This window comes from Balaenoptera musculus, chromosome 12 (assembly GCF_009873245.2).
Source record: "Balaenoptera musculus isolate JJ_BM4_2016_0621 chromosome 12, mBalMus1.pri.v3, whole genome shotgun sequence".
Classification (NCBI taxonomy): Eukaryota; Metazoa; Chordata; class Mammalia; order Artiodactyla; family Balaenopteridae; genus Balaenoptera; species Balaenoptera musculus.
Window position 1 is genome coordinate 51264369 of NC_045796.1, and position 25447 is coordinate 51289815.

The following is a 25447-nucleotide window of genomic DNA, read 5'->3' on the forward strand; positions in this document are numbered from 1 at the left end:
TGTGCATGTGTCTGCTCTTTGCCTTATTTGAGGACATTAACAAAGCAGGCAGTCTAGCAGTAAAGCTGAAGTATCTCTGGAATAGGAAGGGAAGAAGGGGAAATGGAAAAATCTTCAAACCTTTGAATTAATTTTACTATTTTTATAATGTGCATCAGGGTTGTTTGCTGTAGTCCTGATTGAAAAATGTATCAGTAATCATAAAGTCACTGTTTTAGTAAGTGTGTAAAGGTCATTTGTTGCTGTTATTCAGGATGTAACAATAATGACTTTATCTTTAAAACAGTAGATGGTACTGTGAACAGATTGTCACAGGGAATTGCCAAGATATAGATCAGTTTGGGAGTTGGTGGCAGGAAATTAGAATGAGATACAGAGCAAAGTGTCAACAGCAGCAAGTGTGCATATCTGCCATTTTTTATCAGTTGTTTTTTTTTTTAAAGCAGTGAAGAGGAGACTTGGATGAACAGACCTCTAGAAAAAAGAGAGGAAATTCCTACAGAATATATATAGAATAGTGGAATTGGAGTCACAAAAGGAGACATCATCTAATGGAGTTAAGTTCAAGTCTTTCCAAACTTGAACACATGCAAAACCTTAATCCAACGTTATATTTTTAAAAAATGTGTAAGTAATTTCAAATTAATTGTATAAGGCTGTCTTAGTAATTATCATTTATGTTTTTATATATAAAATGACGAATATATTAAGCAAGCATTCAGAGTAGTTTATTCAAATGTTCTAATGTTATTCTTTAAACAGATGAAGGAAATCAGAAGTTAACACTTAGAAAATGTATGTCTCCCTATGTAAAGACTCAAGATTTCAGTAGAAAACAGTATCATAGAAGACAGCCACGATTCAGTTAGTATGTAGCCAAGATTGCTGAAAAGGTGAAGTTCATGAATCAAAATTAAGGGTAAAATCAGGAAATTGAATGACTAATACCAGAGAGAGGAAAGGGTCTTTGAAGGAACTAAGCAAATATGATCTTGGATAGATTATCTCGGCACATGGATTTCAAAGGAAAGGACAATGGTTAGGAAAATAAGGAAAAAAAGAAAGACCGTGAAACAAGATGAAACTCTGAGATAATGATGGAAATAACCTGAAGAAATGTCAATTTTAACCTCTGTTCTACAACCACAGTTTACAAAAATTTTATTTTAGATGATGGTGATTATTATTATTAAAACAAAACTTACGCTAACTAGAACAACTTTACCACTGCTTTCTCATTCTCAAGTTCTCTATTTGATTCATTTCTGGTTAATTAGTTTCACCTTCTGTTGGAGTTTTAGGTTTTTTTTTTTTTTTTAACATTTATATTGGAGTATAATTGCTTTACAATGGTGTGTTAGTTTCTGCTGTATAACAAAGTGAATCAGCTATATGTATACATATATCCCCATATCTCCTCCCTCTTGCGTCTCCCTCCCACCCTCCCTATCCCACCCCTCTAGGTGGACACAAAGCACCGAGCACTCACATTCTTGAGGAGAAAAGGCAAAGTTGAAAAATAGGTAAGGTGATGAAACTGAGTTTAGACGAAGCAGTCTGTGGAACATCTCTGGGGCTGAAGGTGCTGTAAAGGGAGAGGGAGTGAAAGTGGGTGAATGACAAATGTACTATTTGAACCAGAGGGAGAGAAACTTTTATCTCAGCCATTAGTTGCTTTCAAGGACAATTCCAAGTATAAATGTGCCAATTTTCAGTCATCTCCCCACTTCAGGTATGGACAGGTCTTCTAACAGCACCTCTTCTCTCGACGAGACTGAATCACAGTTTTCCTCCTCCCCCAACAGAGGGTCCACAATTACCCTCTTTCTCCTACACACACTTTTTGGGATTTCCTAGGAGGATATAAAGACTGTCTTTTAAAAAATTGCTTTTCCTAGCTCCCCAAGATGTTGATCTTTTTATTCTTTCACACCTATAGCTTGAACATCCCCCCAGCTGTAGATAAAGATGTACCTCCCAATCTGTCCCTTTGGAATCACCATCTCTTAAACTGCTACCCTATCTTCTGAGTTCCTCACTTCTGTTATGCCTTTTCTGTCAGTCTTCTAGTTCTACTTCAGTTGATGACTCCAGTTCTCTAGTTGCCCCAAAGGATTCTGATGAGAAACCAAATAAGTTCAGAAGAGTTGTACTAGTTTCCATAGGCTTCTGGAAAGATAGGTCAACAAATGTAAATTTATTATAAAGCATATATGTACAAAGAAATCTCTTATGGCACCACTAATCAAAATATCAAAAATATAGTTATAAAGGAGTAAGATCAAAAAAACCAAAGCTAGATTTGTAAAACAGAATGGGAATAGCAGAGAAAGGCTTCCACAGCTGAGTTACTGTCATCTAAAAATTAAGTAACTATGGGTTCCTATTTGTAATTGTCACATAAAAACTTGGGCTAAAGGCCTCTTCCCAAAAAAGAAAAACATTTCCCAGCTCTAAAACAAGATAGGGAGGAAGCACCAGGAAAGTAAAAAGACCTTTCCATACTCTGTTAATTTTATATTGGTTCTTAAGGTTCCAAGCCTACTAAATGAAAAAATGTTATGGCACTTGTATCTCAAATTTAACTCAATTTTCAATATCATCAGTCTAGTATAATTTTTTAAACTTAGCTTAAGGTATCTGCAAAGTGAACAATGTTTCTAACACATGGTGAGATTAGGTACTTCAGTCAATAAGAAAAACAAGAAAGCAATCATTTATTATTTGGGGCTCTTAGGAGGTCATTAGGCATTAATTTTAAAATACTACAATTTGACACTTTATAGAGGCTAGAAACATAATTCAAAATTTCATAAAGGTATATTAAATTAAAACCACTTTAGATAGTTCAAGATCTCACTGACAAAGTTCATTTAAGGTGACAGTTTTGCTACTGTGTTACTGTTCCCACATGATATCATCTCTTCTCAATTTCATTTGAAGATTATGGACTCGTATTGGACGAAAGTTGCTGTTCTTTTGAGGAGAGTTAGTTAGCAAACATTTTCTGGGGCTATTTTTTATGTTCTTTGATCCTTTACAGTTGCTATCTTCTTTCTGAATAGCTGAAGCTTCACTCATCTTCGAATTCTGAACTTTTTGCTGCAGTTTGCGGACCTGGAGAGAAAAAATTCTAACATTTTAGTCAAAAATATACTTAAAATATACCTTACAGTAGATGGATTGGATTGATGGTTTAAAGATTACGTGAAATTAAAAAGTTCGGTAAGTCTTTATTTATTGAATACCTATTACATGCCTAACACTGTGCTAGTTAGACAGAAATATAATGAATAAAACAATCTTTGCTTTCAAGGAGTTTACTGCTCTTATTAGTGAAATAAAAGCATATATGTGACAACTAGAGAATAATTCAAGCCACAATAACTTTGAGTAGGACAAAAAGTGTATATGTGAAAAGGTTAAAGTAGGACAAGATCAATGTGGGCTGGAGAAGCTGAGAGGAAGGAATGTTTATGTAAGATATGAAATGGGAAAAATCTGGAGAACAGGGAGGTGAGAGAAGGACCTTTCAGGTGACATTAACAACAAAGCGAAGATTTGGTGCTAGGAGTGAGCATCAAGTTTATAGAGCTTATATATATATATATTTATTATTATTTTTTAATTTAAAGTATTCATGAATTTAAAGTACTACTGAATGCCAGTTTAAAAAAAAAAGGCAAAGGAATAACTTTATCTCATTGAGGAGTATCTAGTAATGATTGGGTAGACAGAATTAAACAAAACAAAACTTATAGACTAGTCAAAACCCATTTCTTCCAAGTCCAGTCCATTACTCAATCTTTTTAAAAATTTTTATTATTTATTTATTAAATTAAATTATTTATTTTGGCCAGGCCACACGGCTTAGCTCCCTAATCATGGATCCAACCTGTGCCCCCTGCAGTGGAAGCGCAGAATCCTAACCACTGGACCACCAGGGAATTCCCTCCATTACTTAATCTATTTCACTTAAGCACAGCCTAATTTGTAGAGCTGGTCTAGACATTGGCTAAGTATCTGGTGTTCTATTTGTCTAAAAATGCTTGAAAATTTATACTGCTATAGTTATTATGGAATATAAATAATATTTTTCAAAATATTATTTATGTACACACTTCCTAAATTAAAAAAATATGACTATTTTTCTATTCCTTTCAAGTTTCTCCTGTGTGATTCTAAGAAAGTATACAAGTTATATAATCTTCACCCTAACACAATCATACAAAAAATTTACTTACTATAGACTTAAAAGCCAGTAAAGTGAAAATGTTTGCTTCAAAATTTCATTTCCTTCTTTCTTTCTTTATTGGCCATAGAAGAGTAAAGGCAGTAAAATTCTGCATTCTTTATTACTTTCCTATAAAAGTGGGGAAGGCTTAATTGTGAGGTTAATATATCACCAACTTATATGAATGCTGATTATTCCATAGGCAGATAGCTACATGATATGACCTGAGGGTTCCTGGAAAGATTCCCTCTGCTTTCTGTTCCAGTAGCATAATCGTAGTAAGAATGGAGTCATTGTCTTGGGATAAAATATAATATTCCATGATTTTTTCATTAAAATATTAAAACTGTTATGCCATTCTTAGCTGTTAAGAATTTACACACAAGGATAGAGTCCCCCTCATCACCCCTCTAGAGCTAGCTGAGCACAGGTCCCCAGGGAATAGAACACAGCATAGCTTGTTCTGGGAAACTAGAAATAGCAGTTTTAGAGTTGGGGTACTGCTTCAGAAGCCAGGTTTATATATGCATTAGACACCTGTTGACATAAGGGGCTTCATTAAGGCATTAGGGAAGAGAGGGATAAGGGGAAAGAATGCTAAAAGGATAACTGGGAGAGCTGTAAAGCAAATCTAGCCTACCTCTTAATTTTCCCAAAGTTATTTCTGAATACATAACTAAACTTACTTTTCTTTCCTTTTTTTTTTTTGGCCACACCATGAGGCTTGCAGGATCTTAGTTCCTCAACCAGGGATTGAACCTGGGCCCCAGCAATGAAAGGGCCGAGCCCTAACCACTGGACCACCAGGGAATTTCCCATAACTAAACTTCCTTGTTTCCTTTTCTTTGTATTATCTTGGAGAGTTACGTAGGAGGCCATGTTATTTCAATGGACAGATGACTCTATAATAAGCCTAAGGGATTCCTATCTATCATCTTTTCTCTAAGCCATACATACAGGCCTCAAATTTGGAAGGTCATACACAGATATAACACTGAATCCAGATACATTATCTTTTCATTAAAATCTTTTACTAAAGCCTTCTTACACTGTCTTGATGCTTCATTAGTTTGGAAATTTGTTCTCCTTTAATTTCCATTTTCTTAACTAAATGTTCTAGTTCACATTCTATGTTTTCACAGACTGATTGGCTTTCAGTTTCTTTCATTTGATTCAGCAGGTCTTGGTACTCCCTATGAAAGAAAAGCAAATATCAAGCACTATTACAGTTTATAGTATATGTCTTTGTCACAATTAGACAATATTCTGTTCAATCATAAATTTTAATCAGAGCTAAACACTAACCTTCAAAGACAGTCTCTTTCTGTAGGGTTATAAAATTAAATCTATGGTAATTATAAACAGGCTCTTATGATTTGAGATTAGATATATTTAGAAATATCTTAGACTTAGGATCTTAAAGAATCTTAAAAAAAAGGTCTGAATTCTTGATGTTCACAGTTAACTGTAGTAAAATATTCTGATGTCCTTAGCTAGAGGCATTAAGGGACTCTTTTTCATTCCAAGTTTGGAATTCTTAATGTAGAATCTGTGGAAGAATTCCAGCTATAGAAGTATTTGCCTGAGAAATCCCGAGATTTGGTGATAGCCTACTCAAAGAAACACTGCCAAAAGAACTAGTTATATATTCTACAGAGGTCTCAGTCCAACTAGCTGGCCACCCAAATCACATATTTTCTGGAATTTTTGTTGAATATATATTTAAACTTGAAGCTTAAAATATATATCCCATACAGAATCTTGTTTACTATGGATGCTTCAGACTTGTAATGCAGACCAGCCAGAATCTAAAACAAGAAATTGCTTTCCTATTTGTCTAATGAAATCATTCATTTAACTAAAAAGATTATAAGAAACAAAAGGAGAATCTTTCTTATAAAAGCATTTGTGAGTTACAATTTAAGGTCACCAGACCCCATTTGTTAGAATGACAGAAATATTTGTCTATCAGTTCAGATCTTGGGAATACAGAAACACTTTAAATTGGAAACAGTAGTAATTACACATAGATAATTAAAATGCAATTTAAATACAACAAGTATAATGAAAAATCAATGACAACAAATCTGCAGATCAAAATAAATCCAAATGGCTAAGTAAGACTTTTAAGAATTTATAACTGGCATTGTTTGAAAGACTGAGAAGAAAAAAAAATACCTAAATATCTTGCTACTTCTTCTGATAAATACTTACATACTCATTTGGTCCAGCTCATCTTGCATTGCCATCAAAAGTTCAGACAAATTGTTACAAATGGAAATGGACTTTTCTGAGTCAGAAGGTACAGCTTCACATTGAGAAGTTGTTCTAGAAGGCTTGTAGAGACATCTAGGTTCAGAAACTTCAGCCAGTTTCTGAAGGATACGTGGCCTGTAATGTTGCATTGTCTGCAGGTTTTGTGTACTTGCATTCCTGGAATGGCCTGCACTGGCAGACTTTGGGGGAAAAGAAATAGCTGAGAACGATTTTAAATAACTGATGGCATTTAAATAGCACTTACAACAAAGCCTGAGTTTACCTGAACAAGTATCCTCATTTTTCCCCTCTCACCTTCTCAGCCACAATAGGCAGTGATCCAAACTTTGAATAAATTTGCTGAGGTGGTCCTCTCTTTAAACATTTAGTTTTCTAAATATTGACAAGGGAAAAAGTAAACAAAAAAATATTTAAAAAGACATTTGTCAAATGCAACATTATTAGCCATTAGGAAAATGCAAGTTACAATGAAATATCACTATACACCTATTAGAACAGCCAAAAAAAAAAAAAAGTGACACCACCAAATGCTGGCAAGGATATGGAGAAACCAGATTACTCATATGCACAAAATAATGCAGCCACTTTGGAAGACAGTTTGGAAGTTTCTTATAAAACTAAACATGTAGTTATCATATGATTCAGCAATTGCACTTTTAGACATTTATCCCAGAAAAATGAAAACTTATGTTCACACAAAAACCCGTATACAAATGTTTATAACTGTTTCGTGATAGCCTAAAACTGAAAACAATCCAAATATCCTTCAATAGGTAAATGGTTAAACCGTGGCACATCCATAACATGGAATACTACACAGAAACTTTAAAAAATGTATTAATACTTGGGTGGATTGCAAGGGAATTGGCTGAGCAAAAAAAGCCTCTCAAAAGGTTACATACTGTGCTTCCGTGGTGGTGCAGTGGTTAAGAATCCACCTGCCAATGCAGGGGATGTGGGTTCGAGCCCTGGTCCCAGAAGATCCCATATGCCGCAGAGCAACTAAGCCCGTGAGCCACAACTACTGAGTCCGTGTGCCACAACTACTGAAGCCCGTGTGCCTAGAGCCCATGTCCTCAACAAGAGAAGCCACAGCAATAAGCCCACACACCACAATGAAGAGTAGTCCCCACTCGCCGCAACTAGAGAAAAGCCCGCGTGCAGCAACGAAGACCCAACGCAGCCAAAAATAAATAAAATTTTTAAAAAAGTTACATACTGTATGATTACATTTATATAGCATTCATGAAATAAAATTATAGAGATGGTAAACAGATTAGAAATTGCTAAGGGTTAGGGAGCAGGATGATGTGTAACTATAAAGGGATGGCATGAAGAAACCTTATAGAGGTGGAATAGTTCTGTGTCTTCACTGTGGTGATGATTACACGAATCTACATGTGATAAAACTATATAAAACTACATATACTCACACACACACACACATACATATACACACACAACTAAGTGAATAAAAAACTGTTGAAATCTCCGTAAGCTCTGTGTATTGTACCAATTTCAATTTCCTGGACTTTATACTATATTTATGAAAGATGTTACCATTGGGGAAAACTGGTTGAAGATACATGGGACCTCCCTTTATATTTTTTTGTTATCTCCTGTGAATATATAATTTTTCAAAATAAAAAGTGAAAAACAAAAATAGACACTTATGGTTAGTATATGGAACAATGGTAACTGCTGATTGGAACATAAACTGGTCCAATCACTTTGGACATTATCTCATAAAGCTAAGGTGCATAACACTTATGGCCCAGCATCTTAGAGAAACTCCTGAACACATACACCAAGAGGTATGTACAAGAAAGTTCTTAACAGTGTTTTTTATAATAACAAAAAGTGAGAAACAAACCAAATGATCACTGAAAGGAGAAAGGAAAAAAATATTTTTAGCAATAAAAAGTAGCGAACCATAGGTATATGTATCAATTGGAAGAATCTCAGAAACTTAATGCTGAGAGGAAAAAGAAAGCTGCTGAAGAACACAAACAGAGTAAGTCCATTTACATAAAGTTCAAAGCATAAACCTAAAAAATGTATTTCTTAGGAATACTTATTTGGCAAAGTAATTTTTTTTAAAAAAGCCAGAGAATGATAAAAGCAAAATCAGAATTGTGGTTAATCCTTGGACGGAGGGAATACAATTTAGAAGAGATATATGCTGGGGCTTAACAGTGCTGGTAATGTTCTATTTCTTAAGCTGGGTGGTGAGTATACCAAGTGCTAATTTCATTATTATCCTTCGAGCAGACATTTTTTGTTATACATACTCCTTCATGAAACATTTTTAAAAAGACACTGCTAAACTACATTCTTAAAAGTAAATGATTTCACTATTTTTGTAGGAAGGATTGAACTAGGGTGACCAATTGTCTCAATTTGCCCATGATACAGGATTTTCAGTACTAAAACCAGGAAAGTCACAGGCAAACTGGGGTGAATTGGTCACTCTAGTTAACACTTCATCAAGAGAATAATCAATAAACTGAGCATATTCCATAATGAAAACAAAATATTCCCAACTCTAAATGAAAATTTAGATATCTTAACTATTATAAACATTCAATTTTTTTTTTCTGAAAATTAAAGAAATAAAATGGCTTAGAGGTAGAGAAATCACAAGTTTGTGAGTCAGTTCTTATTCACTCAGAGTTGCTCGGTGACCCTGGACAATCATTCAAGCTCTGTACCTTAGGAATGGTAATTTCAAGTAATGGAAAACAATGGTCTGGTCTAAGGCTATTTCAAGCAGTTATAATTAAGAGTAAAAGAAATTTAATTCTTTTAGTTACTATATTGAATGAGATCTCTGATTGATTACAATCTAACCTTTTAAGAGAATAATGAAAATGTCACAGGAAAGGCTTCCATCATCTTGCTTACCACATTCAAACAGCCTGATTCTTTACTTCCAAGCTCACCTTATACTGTTGTCAGTTACCATCTAGAAGTATAGCTCTAATCATTTCCCTACAAGCCTTCAAGGGTTCCCAATGATTTATAGAATAAAAGTTCAAATTCTTAACATGGCATTGAAGATCAGTCATAATCTCACCTCAAGCTATATTTTCAATTTCAGTCTCATATGACACCATCTCACACCCAGTACTGGACAATTATTTATGGTTTCGTGGAAAAACCAACTATACTCTCAGACTGTAATACACTTCTCCTCATCTCTATCAATACTTACTAATTTTCCAAGGCTGCCTTTAATGCTGCTTCTTGCATGACCCCTTCACATATTCTTTATCTGTACAGTACCACAATACTTTGTTTATACCTCCATTAAGTTTTTATTATACTCTGTCTTATATTTGTATATTTATCTGCTTCTTTGTAAATTCCTGTGTTATTTATCTTTTTACTACCTAAAGGTACTAGTCTATGTAAATCAAGATGTATGAGTTGAATGAACTACATCCAGGATATGGAGTAAGTGTCAGTGAGACAAGCAGGACTCTCATAGAGGTCTCAAAATCCGATCCTACCTTCAGCAAGCAACTAAGTGTCCCTGCCATCTTTAAAGGGAGGCATTATTACAGGCAGATCCTATGAACTTGGGACTTGAACTAACTACTTTTTTAAAGTGATTTTGCTGTTAATTACTTTTTCTTTTCTTCCAACAGCTACCTTTTCTTTCCTTCATTTCTTTTACCTTGTTTCTCCCTGTACCTTATTAAAAATTTTTTTCCACTAACTCATCAAAGGGTGCCATAAAACACAAATATAAAAATAAGTCAATAATTTTTCCACTTGTAAATTACTTATAGTGATTTTCTATATGGCTTTGCAGCTTCTAATCTTACTGTAGAGACAAGACATAAAACATACTTGAGGAAGGAAATAAGCTAAAAAATCAACATAAATTGCATTGGGAAAATGTTTTTCATTACCTTAGTTTGCAAATTCTTTGAAAGAAAAAAATCTGTGAAAAATGCAGCCGAACTATTGAATAATAACTCTTATTTATGGAATAAATGACTAGCTAAAGTTAAGTATAACGTTTCCTCCATTATCGTATCCATAGGGTGAGCCTATGGCAGTGGCCAGAACTTGCAAATAGCATGCTTGGTTCCCACAGCAAAGAGCACACACAAACACTACATGCATATTGAGTAAACAGTAATGATGGTCATCAAAACTATAATTTCGGAATCATAAGATTAAAAGGGATTAACATTTTCTTTCTTACCATTATAAATAAGAAAGCTTAATATAATAAACCCAAAATATCAACTCATCTAAACAAAATATTATTGGTAAATCTATAAAGTACTCATTCCCCAATCTTTATTTTTAGGCAAATCCAAAGGCTATGAGCACAGAAAAAAATAAATAATTTACCTAGAGAAATGACTATAATTATAATACTATAATTTATAATACAATAAAATTTAATACTATATCTTTGTCTTTTTATTGTGCATATATTATATAAAACTGCTTCCAGGATCTATTGTGTTTGTCAGTATCTATTGTGTTGTTTACTGCCTCTTTCGTAAAGTATCCAAAATACATTTCTCTAACAGTTTAGTACTAGGAAAATGTTTGTCTTTCTAGAAAAACTGGAAGGCTTATTGTTATTTCACAAAGATAGATGTACTGCCCATTATATGCTCCTTTTTGCTGTGGCTGTTAAGCAAACTCAGAGCTAGGTTTTGCACTCAACTGCTGTTACTTTCTTTAACCTAGGTTTTATGGAATTTTCTGTCCTCACACCCCAAACCATCATTACTTGACTCATGTTTTTATGCCCATTTCAGAGCACTGTCTTGTATTATAAATCTCTTCAAATTTTTTTTGGAAATGGATAGGTATAAATATTAAAAGGGTGAAGAAATAAGCATTAGCAAGAAATATGTATTAGCAAGATAAGAATAAAGTGTTTGCATACCTTTGAAGATTTCTTCTTTTCCTTGGAGCACTTTGGATTTGATACTGAAGACATCAAAATTCTACTGATTTCAAGTCCAGTTTGAAGCTACAATATTGAAAAAAAATGTATTAAATTGATTTTTAACAAGTTTCTTCTTCTTCAAAAACATTATAATGAGGGATCAGATCTCAATTTATAAAGACAAAATGTTTTTTGAGGAAGAAAAGAAAACGCCAAATACTACTTTTTGTGTGTAAAAGTTACCAGGTCTACTGGTAATTACAATCATTTTGGTTTTAAGAGAATGAATTATTTTCTATATCTCAAACTGAAAACAATCTATAGCAGGAATTCTTTCAACTGAGAATATATATATGTTTGTCAGAATTTCAAAAGACCAAAAGATCTCTTGGCAATACATCCAAGTATATGAATATACTGGCTGACTTACTGAGAACTTCAGTATTATAGCAAAACGAGACAAAAAATAACAAGCTAGGAAGCAGAAATTAGAGTCTAGAATACAGGCTTCAGTTAATAAAGTACAATAAAACGTACATGATTTTAATGTGATAGATGATATAGTGCTCTATTTACCTGAGAAGCTTTGTCTTGAAAGAGCTTACGTTGATGTTCTTCTTCCTTTAGTTTTTCCTCTAAATGTTTAATCTTGCCCTGCAAAAGAATAAAAAATCTGGGATTATTATACAAAAACTAGAGCCAAATATCTTATATTCCTTTTCCAAATAGAGTCCTTAGGGTATTGATTCTTAATAGTTTGGTAAATTAAAGCAGGAAGTAAGAAAAAGGAATGGCAAAAGATGCTAAGTTTTTCTTGGCTTTCTTCTTATGCTTCTTTACCTGCTATTATAGACAAGAAGAACAAAGGAAAAGCAAAGAATGTATATGCATAGGCTCTTTTAACTTTCATCAACAAAATCATAATAATGAAAATTTGGGAGGTTTTAAAGGTCTAGAAGGTCAAACAATTATAGTCTTGGGTCTCAATGTTTCATTCAAAATATAGACAAATTACAACAAACGTCTATTTATGCTGTACTTAGGGAAACAACAGTAATATACATGAAATGATATGATTTGACGCAGACCATGTATATACTGTATAACCTTATACACATAAGTATTTCACCTTATATCCACGGTGTAGTTTAGAATAGGAAGACAGTACTATTTCAAAGGGTGAGCTTCCTGAGTGTTGGAAAACTCAAGGAAGGCTTCACAGAGGAAGCAGGACTGGGAGAAAGTCCTATGAAATGGATAGGATTTGGGTGGAAAAGGAGAGGGCATTTCAGGACAGGATCTAGAATAGGCTTAACTTAATTGTAAGTGGTGAAAGGCAATCTTTTCAATATCCTTTAGGTAAATTACTTAACAAATGAAAATATTTTGCCATTGCAGAAGAAACCAAAACTACAATTTCACATCAAAAGGCAAGCTCATTCATGCTGTGATAGAATACATTAACTTTTCATCTCTATAGGCAGGAATTCATATCTGGATTACTAAAAGTTGTTAATGAAGTTTTACAAATCTAATTTTACTGCATATTCACATACAGTGTAATTATGCTTAATACTAAAGATTTATTCCTGGCATCACCACTTCAAAGAAACAAGTAGAAGCTTACCTCAGCAGTTTTCTGAGTTGTTGTAAGTTTAAAACATTCTTTTTCTAAGACATCAAGCTTTTCAAGTTTTGCTTGCAGCTTCATATGATCCTGTTCTTTTTCCCTTTGAAGCTGGGCCTGGAAAGGAAAAAAAACAAAACCTAAGTTTGGCAAGTGATGCCAATGGCTCAAGAGTAATACAATTTCTGAGAATTCAAAGCACAATATAAATCTGTCATAAGAAACACACACATACATGTACATACTTTAGGTGCTTATGAGCAAAAAACAAGAAAATAAAATACTTTTAAAAAACAAATATAATGTGTAAAAAAAGATATTAGATCAATGGAACAAAATCTTCTATGTATCTTTATATAGTATTTCTACTATGGAAAACGTCATCAGTGAAACATGTATTAAATAAATAAAGGTGTTATTCACAAGGTGACCAAACCAGTCACTGATTTACCCCTCTCTAACTATAACATAGAAAAGTAACTATCAGAGGAATAAAACATACAGAGAACGATCTTTTATTAACTTAAAACTGCTCTAAAAAAATAGTCTACTAAAAAAACAAAAAACTGAAACAACCAATAAACAGAGTCTTGGTGACCTGTGGTCTAACATTCAATTGGAGTTACAGAACGAGAGGAGAGAGAAGTCAGACAAGGATAATTATTTGAAGGATAATGGCTAAAAATGTTCCAATTTTGATGAAAAATATTAACTGACATATTCAAGAATCTAAAACAAACAAACAAAAAATAACCCAAGCAGAATAAATACAAAGAAAACCCCATTTGGGCACATTATCAAATGGTTGAAAACCAGTGATAAAAGGAACAAAAACCAGCCTGAGAAATAACACATTATGCACAGAGGAATGAAGATGACAATTCTCATTAGAAACTATGAAATCCAGAGGACAATTGAGAGAACAGCTTTAATGTGCTAAAAGAAAAAAAGCATCAGCTAGAATTCTATATCCAGTGAAACTATCCTTCACCAATGATGGTGAAATAAAGCCTTTTCCAGACAAATACATGCTAAGAGAATTCCCAGCATACTTTTAAAAGAAGTACTTCAGACTAAAGGAAATGACACTAGATGAAAAATTGATTCTACATAAAGAAATAAAAAGCACTGGGGGGCTTCCCTGGTGGTGCGGTGGTTAAGAATCCGCCTGCCAATGCAGGGGACACGGGTTCGAGCCCTGGTCTGGGAAGATCCCACATGCCACGGAGTAACTGGGCCCGTGAGCCACAACTACTGAGCCTGCGCGTCTGGAGCCTGTGCTCCGCAACAAGAGAGGCCGCGATAGTGAGAGGCCCGCGCACTGCGATGAAGAGTGGCCCCTGCTCGCCGCAACTAGAGAAAGCCCTCGCACAGAAACGAAGACCCAACACAGCCAAAAATAAATAAATAAATTAAAAAAAAAAAAAAAAGCACTGGGAATGGTAAAAATGTGGATAAATATCTCCTTGTTTCTTAATTTTCTTTAAAGGAAAATTGATCATTTAAAGCAGAAACAAAAACAATGTATTCTGAGTTATATAACATATGTAGAAATAAAATGTATGAAAACTGTAGCACAAAGGGAGATAAGTGGAAGCGTACTGTGGTAAGGATCTAATATTACATGCAAAATGTTTTAATACTAATTCATGGCAGAATGTGGTAAGTTAAGAATACATATTTTAACCTGTAGAGCAGGTGCTAAAAAGGAGAAGGAGAAGGGAAAAAGTACAAGAAGAGAAGTCAATAGAATATAAGAAGAAACCACTAGAGAACTTAAAAAATATTTTTAGCTGAAAGATAATGAAAATATAAAATATAAAAATCTGTGGGATGCAGGTAAAGCAATGTTTACAGGGAACTTGATAGCTTTAATCACAAGATATAACATTTAAAAAGAAATAATAAAAGTTTTAAAATCAATAATCTAAGTTTCTAACATACAAAGGTAGGGAAAAAATAGCCAATTAAACCCTACATAAATAGAAGGAAGGAAATAATAAAAATGAAGTGGAAATCAATGAAATAGAACATAAAACTTTTTTTAAAAGTTTTTTTTGAAAAAATCAATAAAGTTGATAAACAGATAGGTAGAGTGATAATTTTAAAAAGAGCAAAAATACAACTTAGTAATGTCAGGAATGAAAGAGGGACTTCTCTAAAGACACAAGAAGAAACGAAAATCTGAGTAGCCCAATCTCTGTTATAAATAAATTGAATTCATTATTCAAAAACACTTTACATTTAAAGAAAACTCCAGTCCCAGATAGCATCTATCAAATTTGAATTCTATCAAACATTTAAGGGGGAAATAATATTACTCTTATACAAGGTCTTCCAGAAAACAGAAGAAGGAATCTTCCCAACTAATTTTATGAGGCCAACAAAACCGTAACACCAAAACCAGACATTATAAGAAAATTACAAACCAAGATCCCTCATGGACAAAGTCACAAAAATAGTTAAGCAAAATATTAGCAAACTGTATCAAGCAATGTAAAAAAAGAATACTATTTTAAGACTGATTGGGGTCTATACCAGGAATGCAATGTTGGTTAACATTTGAAAATCAAACAGTGTAACTTACCATGTTAACAGAATAAATGAGAAAAATCATACGACCCTTTCACTAGATGTAGAAAAGGCAATTCACAAAATTTGATACCCATTCACAATAAAAGCTTTTAGCAAACTAAGAATAGAAAGTAATTTCCACACCTTGATAAGGGACAACTATGAAAAACCTAGAGGTAATATCCTAGTGAAAGACTGGCATCTTTCTCCCAAAGATCAGAAACAAAACAAAGATGTCAGTCCTTACTACTCCTAATTAACACTATACTAGCTGTAATAGCCAGAGCAATAAAGTGTGAAAAAGAAATAAAAGCCATAAAAATTGGAAAAGGAGAAATAAAGCTGTCTTTATTCACAGATGACATGATTGTGTATAAAGAAAATCCTTTGAAAATACAAAAACTACTAGAATAAATTTATCAAGGCTGCAGGATACAAAGTCACATAAAAATCAATTATATTTTTATATGCTAGTAATAGAAAAATGAAAAAAAGTCCAATATTGCTCATAATAACATTAAGAATACAAAGTTCTTAGAGATAAATTTAACAAAAGATGTGCAAGACCTCTCATAAAAACTACAAACCACTGTGAAGAGAAAGTAAAGAAGACTGAAATAATAGAGAAATATACCATGTTCATGGATCAGAAGATTCAATATTTTTGAGTTATCAATTTTTCCCCAAATGATCTATAGATTTAACAAGATCCCAATCAAAATCTCAGCAGACTTATTTTTTAGAAAATGTTACACTGGTTATAAAATTTATATAGAAGTGCAAAGGATCTATAATAACCACAAAAAGAACAAAGCTGGAAGATTCACACTACTTGATTTCAAGACTTATTATAAAGCTACATGATATTAGTGTAAGAATAGACCAAAAGATAATACAGAGTCCCAGAAACAGACTTTATCTATCTTTGTCAATTTATTGTTGACAAAGGTGCCCAATGAATTCAACAGGAGAAAAGAAATCTTTTAACAAATGGTGCTGGAACAACTGGGCATCCACGTGGAAAAGATTTAACCTTGAATATTTTCTCTCACCATACAAAAATTAATTCCAGATGGATCACAGGAAAAAAATGAAAACAAAAAGCTTTTAGAAGAAAATATTTTGGAAAACAGTTTCACAGTTTCTTATAAACATACACCTACCCTGTGGTTCAGCAATTCTACTACTAGATATTTATCCAAGAGAAATTAAAACATATGGTCACAAAATAATTTGTACAAGAATGTCCCTAGCAGCTTTATTCATAATATCTCCAAACTGTCCATAGCAGCTTTATTCATAATATCTCCAAACTTTATTCATAATATCTCCAAACAAGCCAAATGTCCATCAACAGAAAAATGGATAACCAACTTGTGGCATATCTATATAATGAAATTCTATACAGCAATAAAAGGAATGAACTACTGATACATACAGCAACATGGATTAATCTAAAAACCTTTATGTTAAACCAAAGAACCAGACACAAGAAAGAACATTTTCTATGATCCAATTTATATGAAGTTCTAGGACAGGCAAACTTAATCTGAAGTAAAACAAATCAGAATAGTAGTTGTGTTGTTGGGAGGTGGGGAGAGAGCAGGGAATAACTTGGCAGAGTATAAGAAAATTTCTGGGGTGATAAAAATGTTCTGTTGGACTTCCCTGGTGGCACAGTGGTTGGGAATCTGCCTGCCAATGCAGGCGACACAGGTTCAAGCCCTGGTCCAGGAAGATCTCACATGCCACGGAGCAACTGGGCCCATGCGCCACAACTACTGAGCCTGCACTCTAGAGCCCATGAGCCACAACTAAGCCCACATGCCACAACTACTGAAGCCTGCGTGCCTGGAGCCCATGCTCCATTAACGGGAGGGGCCACCACAATGAGAAGCCCGCACACTGCAATGAAAAGTGGCCCCCGCTTGCCGCAACTAGAGAATGCCCGCACACAGCAATGAAGACCCAACGCAGCCAAAAATAAATAAATAAATGAATTTATTAAAAAAATGTTCTGTTATTTGGTAGGACTATGGATTACATGAGCATATTCATTTATCAATAGTCACTGAACTGTACATTTAAGACCTGTGCATTTCACTAGAAGTAAATTATACTTCAATAAAAACATTTAAAAAATGGTTAAAAGTCACTGATCTACAATATTTAGCTAGGATAGGAATTTCTAGGTTATTTTATAAGATAAAATGTGAATAGGTGAATAGATAGATATCTTGTTTTTTTAATTGGCATTTCCCTGGTTACTAATGAGACTGATCAAGTTTTCTATAAATGTATGACCATTTGTGATTCCTCTTATCCTGCAAAATGCCTCTTCATAACTTTGCCCATTTTTCTACTGCTTTGTTACTTTTTGTATCTTGCCTAAAAAATCTCCCTTAACTCCAAGGTCATAAGGATATTGTTCTGTATTTGCTCCTAAAAATTCCAAAGTTTACATTTAAGTCTTTAATCCATCTGGAATTGATTTTTGTGTGTGGTGTGAGGTAGGGATCAATTTCTTTCTTTTTTTTTTTTCTCACACAGATAACCAATTTTCCCAAAACTGTTTACTGAAATCTGACTTTTCTCCAATGTTCTGCAGTGGCATCCTTGTTTTATATTGAGTTTCCACATAAGTGTGTCTGACTATATCCTATTCCTTTATTCTGGTGTCTATCCATACAAATATCATGTTAATTTTGATAGCATCAATATGTAATACAGTAAGACCTCACCTTATTCATCTTCAGAATAGCTTGGCTACTCTTGTAACTTTCCTTTTCATATAAATTTTAGAATCACTTTTCCAGTTCCTTGAAAAACCTATGAAATTCTTGCCCATTAAAATCCAGTATTGACTGGTACTTTACCCATTTCCAACATAAAGCAAAGATCTTAGAATACTTAAACTATGTTTACCAGTTCCTAGTTTATGAGCTTCTGTTCTCATTAATTTTAATCCTTTATATATATTTAAACACATAAATAAAACATTATTATTGCTGTTTTATACAATATTCATTTAGATTTACCCATATATTTATCATCTTCGTTGTTCTTCATTCCTTCCTGCATCTCTGACCTTCCATCTAAGACACCTTTCCTTCTGTCTGAATAATGTCCTTCAGTGTTTCCTTAGAATGTATCTCCTAGTAACAAACTATCTCAGATTTTGTCAGTCTTCACTTCTTCACTTCACCTTTACTTCTGAAGGATGTTTCCCCCAGGCACTGGACTCTAGATAGGTAGTTATTTTCTTTTACTGCCTTAATTATATCCATTTTCTTCCAGATTCAGTATTTTCAGTTGAGAAGTCCACTGTTACTTTAATTGTTGTCCTTTTGAATGTACCCTTTTTTCCCCCCCAGCAGCTTTTAGGATTTTATTCTTGTCTTATTATTTCTTTTATTTCTTTTTATATTTCCTACTTTGGTTTTATCTTCTTGAATCTGTGGTCTGATTTTTTTTTAAATCAATTTTTAAAAATTCCCAGCCATTATCTCTACAAATATTGTTTCTGTCCTATTCTTTCTCTTTTCCTTTTGAAACTCCAGTCACACATAAATTTGACCTCACTCTAACTTCTGCCTCTTACTCTCTTTTCTAAATTTACTATCGTTTTGTCTCTTCATTGATCTGGACAGTTTCAGCTTCTAGTTCACTAATTATCTCTTCTAATCTGCTACTAGATCCACCATTAAGTTCTAAATTTCACTTATTGTATTTCTTAGTTCTACAGTTTTTATTTGGTTCTTTCTCAAATCTGCTCTGCCATTTTATGGTTTTTAATGCTCTACTGAAAATTTTATTCCTATCTTCTGTCTCCTTGATTTTAGCAAGCATAATTATTTTAAAGTCTCTCTCTTCTAGAGCCAGTACCTAGCTGGAGATAACTTATGAGAGTGTTTATATAGTCTGTTATATATGCTATTTCTTTTCATAGTGCTTTATCTCCTTCTGCCTGGTTATCTTTGACTGAAAGTTTCTCACTATGTAGAAGAGATGTTTATAGAAATAATTTGAGGTCCCTGGGAACATTAGCCATCCAGGATCACTTTAATCCAACTTCGGGGACTAAGATTTTCTGGATTACTCTGATAACCTAGAGCAGAGCTGTAATCTGGGTTGTTTTTCTTCTTGTTCACCATTACAAAGCATTCAGAGCACAGAAGATACACCAGAGTTCCTACTCTTGGCAGGCCCTGGACTCTAATTTCCTTAGCCCCATAAACATGGCTTTCAAAAGCATTATTTAGCCTCTCAACTGACTCTTCTGGAATCAGAAATGCCCTAAGAAGGAAGGGACCTGAAACTAACCTCTCTAGAGGTCAACTTCTTTGGATTTAAGTCTGCACACAGATCTTTGAATTGGTGATTTTTCATCAGCTTGTTAACTCTACAATGCCTTTGTGTACAATGCCTTTCTTTTCTTCCTTTCTTCCTCCCTCCCTCCCTTTCTTTTTAATTTTCTGTCCAGTTTTTTGTGTCTTCCTCTACAAAAAGTTTGGTCCAAATGACCTAGTATGTATCACTGTAACTGGAAATTTCCTATATACAGCTTTATATCCTATTTAAGATTTCTAATAAGACAATCTTCTCATGACATTAAATATTCTTTAAAAACATATTATATTATATTACTATAGAAAATATGGTCACCTGTTGTTCCAGGATCATATTCTTCTCTCGCTCTACATTGAGAACCATTCTCTTTGTATATTCTAGTTGTTTCTCTAGAAGGGTACAGTGAGACTGGGCTGAGCTTAACTGCATACTTATATCTGTGAAAAAGAAAAAGTAATAATGAGTCAGTTAGTTATCACATAGATCAGAGAGTTAGAACAAGAAATGTATTCTATGAATTCAATCAACAGCTAAAAGTTCAAGACTTCTTTAGTTCTAAATATTGACTCTCCCAAAGTTATGAACATACATTTCGTGTATATCTCATTAATTATATATAACCAATTTAATGTTGTCTCCTCATAAACACCCAGAGGGCATACTTCTGAAAAGGAAGGATGTCAGTGACCTGTGGGATAACAAAAATCCTGGTTCTTCCTGGGAAATAACACCATCTGGAAAATAGAGGACCTAAAGTCTCTTTCCTAACATTTCTTCTCTTTTAGGAAACTCAGGTATATGCATTCTACCATTCCCATTTTCCTCTGTTCTCGACTACTAACTGCACAGTTAATTCTATTTATAATAAGCAACCTCATTCTAATTCTTTAATTCGTTACTTCCCTCAGCTCTTTCTTCTACTTTTGTCCAATTACCTTGGGATTTTTTTCCCCTCCCCATTTCTTCATTCTATTTGTAAGTTGAAACACAAATTTGAACCTTGTTTATGAGGGTGATGTAGTGTTATAAGGAAAAAAAAGCCACAATTTTGAAGTGAAATTATATAAAGAACTTATGTTCTAAATCTCTAAAACAGATGTCCAGAAGTCCTTTTCATAATTTCCACAGAAACCTCCACCTACCTGTCCATTTCTTCCAATTAATCTTTTAAGTTAAATATAATTTTTTAAATTTATTTTTACTGTTTTATATTGTTTAATTACTAGTATTGCTTTATATTTTCTAATTTAAAAAAAAACTAGTGAAAATATGAAGTATTTCAATTATATTATGGGCTAATAACATATTGGATTTTGTTGGTATTCTGAAAATATTATAATTCCTGAACACGACTTGTCTAATTTTTCTTTTAATCTCAAAAATTTATGAACTGGGATAACAGATATAATAGAGAAAAGTTCAAAATTATATCCATTTAGTGCAAATACCAAAATGTCTGAGAACAAGCCCTCAACGTTGGAATGCATATAAGAACAAAGATATTTGAGTAAATCTTCTTAGACTGGGCTTATTATTTTCAAGTTGTAAACTTTGGTAACCACTTGTTTCTGAGAACTATTGAATGTTCTTACCTTTTTTCTGCTTTATCAGTTCCTCGTGTGCCAGATTTCTCTCCTTTGTTTCATCTTCCAAGGCCTTTTTATACTGTGCCGCTTCTCTGGAAAGAATGTTCAGGTTATCTTCAGCTTGTGTTCTCTCTAACTCTAAACGATGAATCTTTTCCTGAAGAGTTTTTAAGGCTAAAATAAGAGCTGTTGAAAAAAAATTTGCTTGATATTTTAAGTGAGAATTTTTGAACACTTACAATCATAGTAGCATATAAAAGTGAGCAGTATGTTTTTGTTAGTGAGCCAAAATAAATAAGTAATTTATATTCCTCATAAAAAGAAAAATGACAAAACTCTAAAGAGGGACAAATTCTCTCTAACATATCTTACAAAAACAATATATTTATGATTGTATTTAGTACTTTCCTAAACTTGAGATATGAGAAAGCTAATAATCACTTAATTTAATAAAATAAATATATTCAAATTAAGGCAAAAAGATATATATATATGTATATGTATATATGTGTGTGTGTGTATATATGTATATGGAAGGAGAGAGACAGAGAGAGAGAGAGGAGAGAAAGGGAGGAAGGTTGGGAGACATAAGATTCTGAGCATGGATAAAGAAAATTAAAATATAGTGTCCACTAATTAACAAGGAAACTTAGGTTTAAAGTTAAAAGTTTTTCTCAGTTCTTCATGTATTCAGTTTCAGTCAAACCACAAACATTTATTGTTTCTTTGTCCAAGATATAATGTTAATAATTAGGACATATGAGATAGAAAATAGTTTCTTCCATTAAGAAAAAATTACAACCTAGTGGTTTAACTGATGTCAGGCTTGAAAGATTATAAGTGTTACACATGTACTACTGTGATTTCTTTTCAGCTATATTAATATCTTCATGATTCAGATAAGCTCGGAGTTATAAAATTTTCAAATATTATCTTACATTTTCTTCTCAGTTACAACTTTAAATTATAAAAAACTAGAGATGAATGGAATATAAATAAATGTTATAGGTTAACTTTCATATAGTTTATATCTAATTAGAAAGATGTTTGCTAGAGATTATTTTTTGATTTGGATTACTATTTCTTCAGTTGCTTTGCTCCACAAAGCCAGTCTATTTATAATAGCAACCATTATTATAAAAGATTAAAAAACAACGTGACTATCATCATCTTACAAAGCAATTTGTAATGGTGTAGGTATGCTTGGAGTCATAAATGTTTTCCTAATTCAATTTTAAGATCCTCCTAAGCTTATATTTTAAAAGTTGTAATACTTGTATTTTGTAGTTACTCCAATGTACTGGATTCATGAGGAATTTTCAAGGGTAATTTCAGATATATGAAATTTCTGAATTTAATCCTTGAATAAGACAATTCTACTTAATTCAGTAGTATTCTAATCATCTTGTTTATTAGAAGGATTCTCCAAATCTGACCTTTTATTCTTCAAAGAGTATTTTCCTATTTTCTAATGACATTTTAATGATCAGCCTGCAATATGTGCCTAGCTGGTTATATTAATTTTCATCTTATAGCTGAAGAAGCCAAAATTAAAAAATGTTAAGTAACTTAAGTTTATAGAAACTTTAAGAAACAGAGTCAAAATTAGCAGTTTTACTAAGATTAGTTAAATACACAATCATCTTATTTTCTACATAAAAATGAAAAGTTTTGTATAACATACTTCGTACCATTCCCCTAATGTTAAATAAGATGTTTTATTAGCATTACCTTGGCTATTTGGACTATGAAGCATTTTAGGAGAGGTAACTTCTAAGTTCACAGAATAGTGAGTCTGAGATGATTCATCACTCTGGGTGACTGATGGAACAAACACTCTTTCTGGAGGTTTAAGATAGCTTCCTACTATACTGTGCATTAATTCAGAATCCATTATCTGTACTTCTGTACTGTGCCAATAAAGGAATGGCACAGTATAGCATCATTCTTTCCTATGTGAATGACAAAAACATTAGACAAAAATTCAGATGAAACTTTAACATAAATACATAATCATATACTGTGGAATTGTGTCTTTACGAGGTTAATTATCACAAATTCAACTATAATAAATTCAGCAGTAAAAGAAAGAAAAATGACTATTTACTCTATAAACAGTATAGACAATTCTGCCTGACTTTCAATGAGTATATGCTCTGGAGTGAGCATTACACGCATGGTGTGGATTTGCTGGTTTCTCAGTTGATCGTAAGTTCATCATCTGAGCACCCCTCTAAAAGAGTTTGACTCTAGGGTTCAGAGAGAAAAGTATATATTCTAAAAGACAACACAGCTTTGAAACACAAGCCACCCATATAACATGATTCTGTAAGACTCCAATGTACTGGCTTCCTAAGGAATTTTCAAGGGTAATTTTGGATATATCAATTTCTGAGTCTAACACTTGAATTAGACACAACTCCACTTAATGCACTAGCATTCTAATCATGTAGTTTAGAAGGGTTCCAAATCTGAAAATCTAAAATAGCTTTACCTTGTCATTCTGGGCTTTTTTTTGTATGTTTGTTGGAGAGCCCTTTTAACCATCTTAGCAGATAAATTTTAAATTTTCCCATATCATTTTATTTTCCTTTCTGTAATTTAAATATTTTAGAAATGTATTCTACTTAATAGATTACAGTCAATGTTAAATAAATTAACTCATAACCACACTGAAAGAAACAGAAAATTGTTTATACACAAAACAATTTACCAGCACAATTTTTAGAACAAAAGCTTGCTTTAAAATGTAAATTTAGGGCTTCCCTGGTGGCGCAGTGGTTGAGAGTCTACCTGCCAATGCAGGGGACATGGGTTCGAGCCCTGGTCTGGGAAGATCCCACATGCCGCAGAGCAAACTGGGGCCCGTGAGCCACAATCACTGAGCCTGCGCATCTGGAGCCTGTGCTCCGCAACAAGAGAGGCCGCGATAGTGAGAGGCCCGCGCACCGCGATGAAGAGTGGCCCCCGCTTGCCGCAACTAGAGAAAGCCCTCGCACAGAAACGAAGACCCAACACAGCCAAAAATAAATAAATAAATAAATAAAATTTAAAATGTAAATTTAGAATTCCTTTGTAGAATTATAATTAGCCTACTTTAATTTTTGAGAATTGTAAAATTTCAGTGATTTCACTACCTTCCCAATTCACAGGGCAAAGGAAGATACTTCCATGACTGTATTTCCTGGGATGGCAGGGGAACATACTTCACTCAATAGGATTTTCTACTTTAGGCAACTGTCCATAATGTGTTTGTCTTCCAGTACATTCTCATCAGTCTAAATAGAGGTTATAGAGCCTAGGAAGCTTTGCTAGAATACTTGATGCTCTTTGATCTTAGGAGGTAATCATTTTTGCTTTCGTTATTAGCACCAGCTACCATTTACTAACCATGTCTCTGTCCCTCTGGGTTCTTGCTGCTTAGACACTGTCTGCTCCCCATGGGAGACTGCATCTATCTAAGTTGCTATTCCCTCAAAAGATAAGAGAGCAAAGTTAGTTACAGTTGGCTCACACTAAAGTAAAGGTAGGGCCCCAAAGTACAGATGTTCTGAACATGGTTGTACATCTTCAGAGAGAGGTATGTGGTTGAGACTATCCAAAGAACTTTGGAGTTACTCAAGATATCTGATTCAGTTTCAGCTCCTGCTGAGTTTCTCCAATAATGAAAAGAATGAAATTTTGCTATTAGTCACTATACACTGAAGTCCTTGGGAGGACTGTCTGCTTCCTCTGTCCCAAATATAGTATTATTTTACAAAGTGAATTTTTGCACCAATTAAAAAAATTCAAGGGTTTTAGTGTATATGAAATGACTACTCAGAAGATACCAATAAGTTAAAAATTAGACCAAAGTTTATTTAAATTAAATGTGTAAA

The 25447-nt window shown here is 33.4% G+C and overlaps 1 protein-coding gene across 5 annotated transcripts in view; it reads right to left on the bottom strand.

Moving 5' to 3' along the window:
• Positions 1 to 2700: 2700 nt before the first annotated feature.
• The window catches only part of CEP57L1 (centrosomal protein 57 like 1), a 53740-nt gene continuing 30993 nt past the window's right edge, over positions 2701 to 25447 (bottom strand). For 3 of the 5 annotated variants that reach the window (XM_036872051.1, XM_036872050.1, XM_036872052.1), the window contains exons 2-11: positions 23301 to 23521; positions 21576 to 21755; positions 20299 to 20420; positions 13060 to 13176; positions 12009 to 12086; positions 11430 to 11516; positions 6806 to 6883; positions 6449 to 6690; positions 5283 to 5427; positions 2701 to 3117 (exon numbers count right to left, since the gene is read on the bottom strand). In XM_036872051.1, coding sequence (XP_036727946.1) covers positions 2899 to 3117; positions 5283 to 5427; positions 6449 to 6690; positions 6806 to 6883; positions 11430 to 11516; positions 12009 to 12086; positions 13060 to 13176; positions 20299 to 20420; positions 21576 to 21755; positions 23301 to 23463 — 1431 coding nt within the window. In that variant the 5' untranslated portion in view covers positions 23464 to 23521 and the 3' untranslated portion in view covers positions 2701 to 2898. Of the gene's footprint in view, positions 3118 to 4244; positions 4364 to 5282; positions 5428 to 6448; positions 6691 to 6805; positions 6884 to 11429; positions 11517 to 12008; positions 12087 to 13059; positions 13177 to 20298; positions 20421 to 21575; positions 21756 to 23300; positions 23522 to 25447 lie in introns of all 5 variants that reach the window. The other 2 variants (XR_005022212.1, XM_036872053.1) reach the window with 2 other exon arrangements.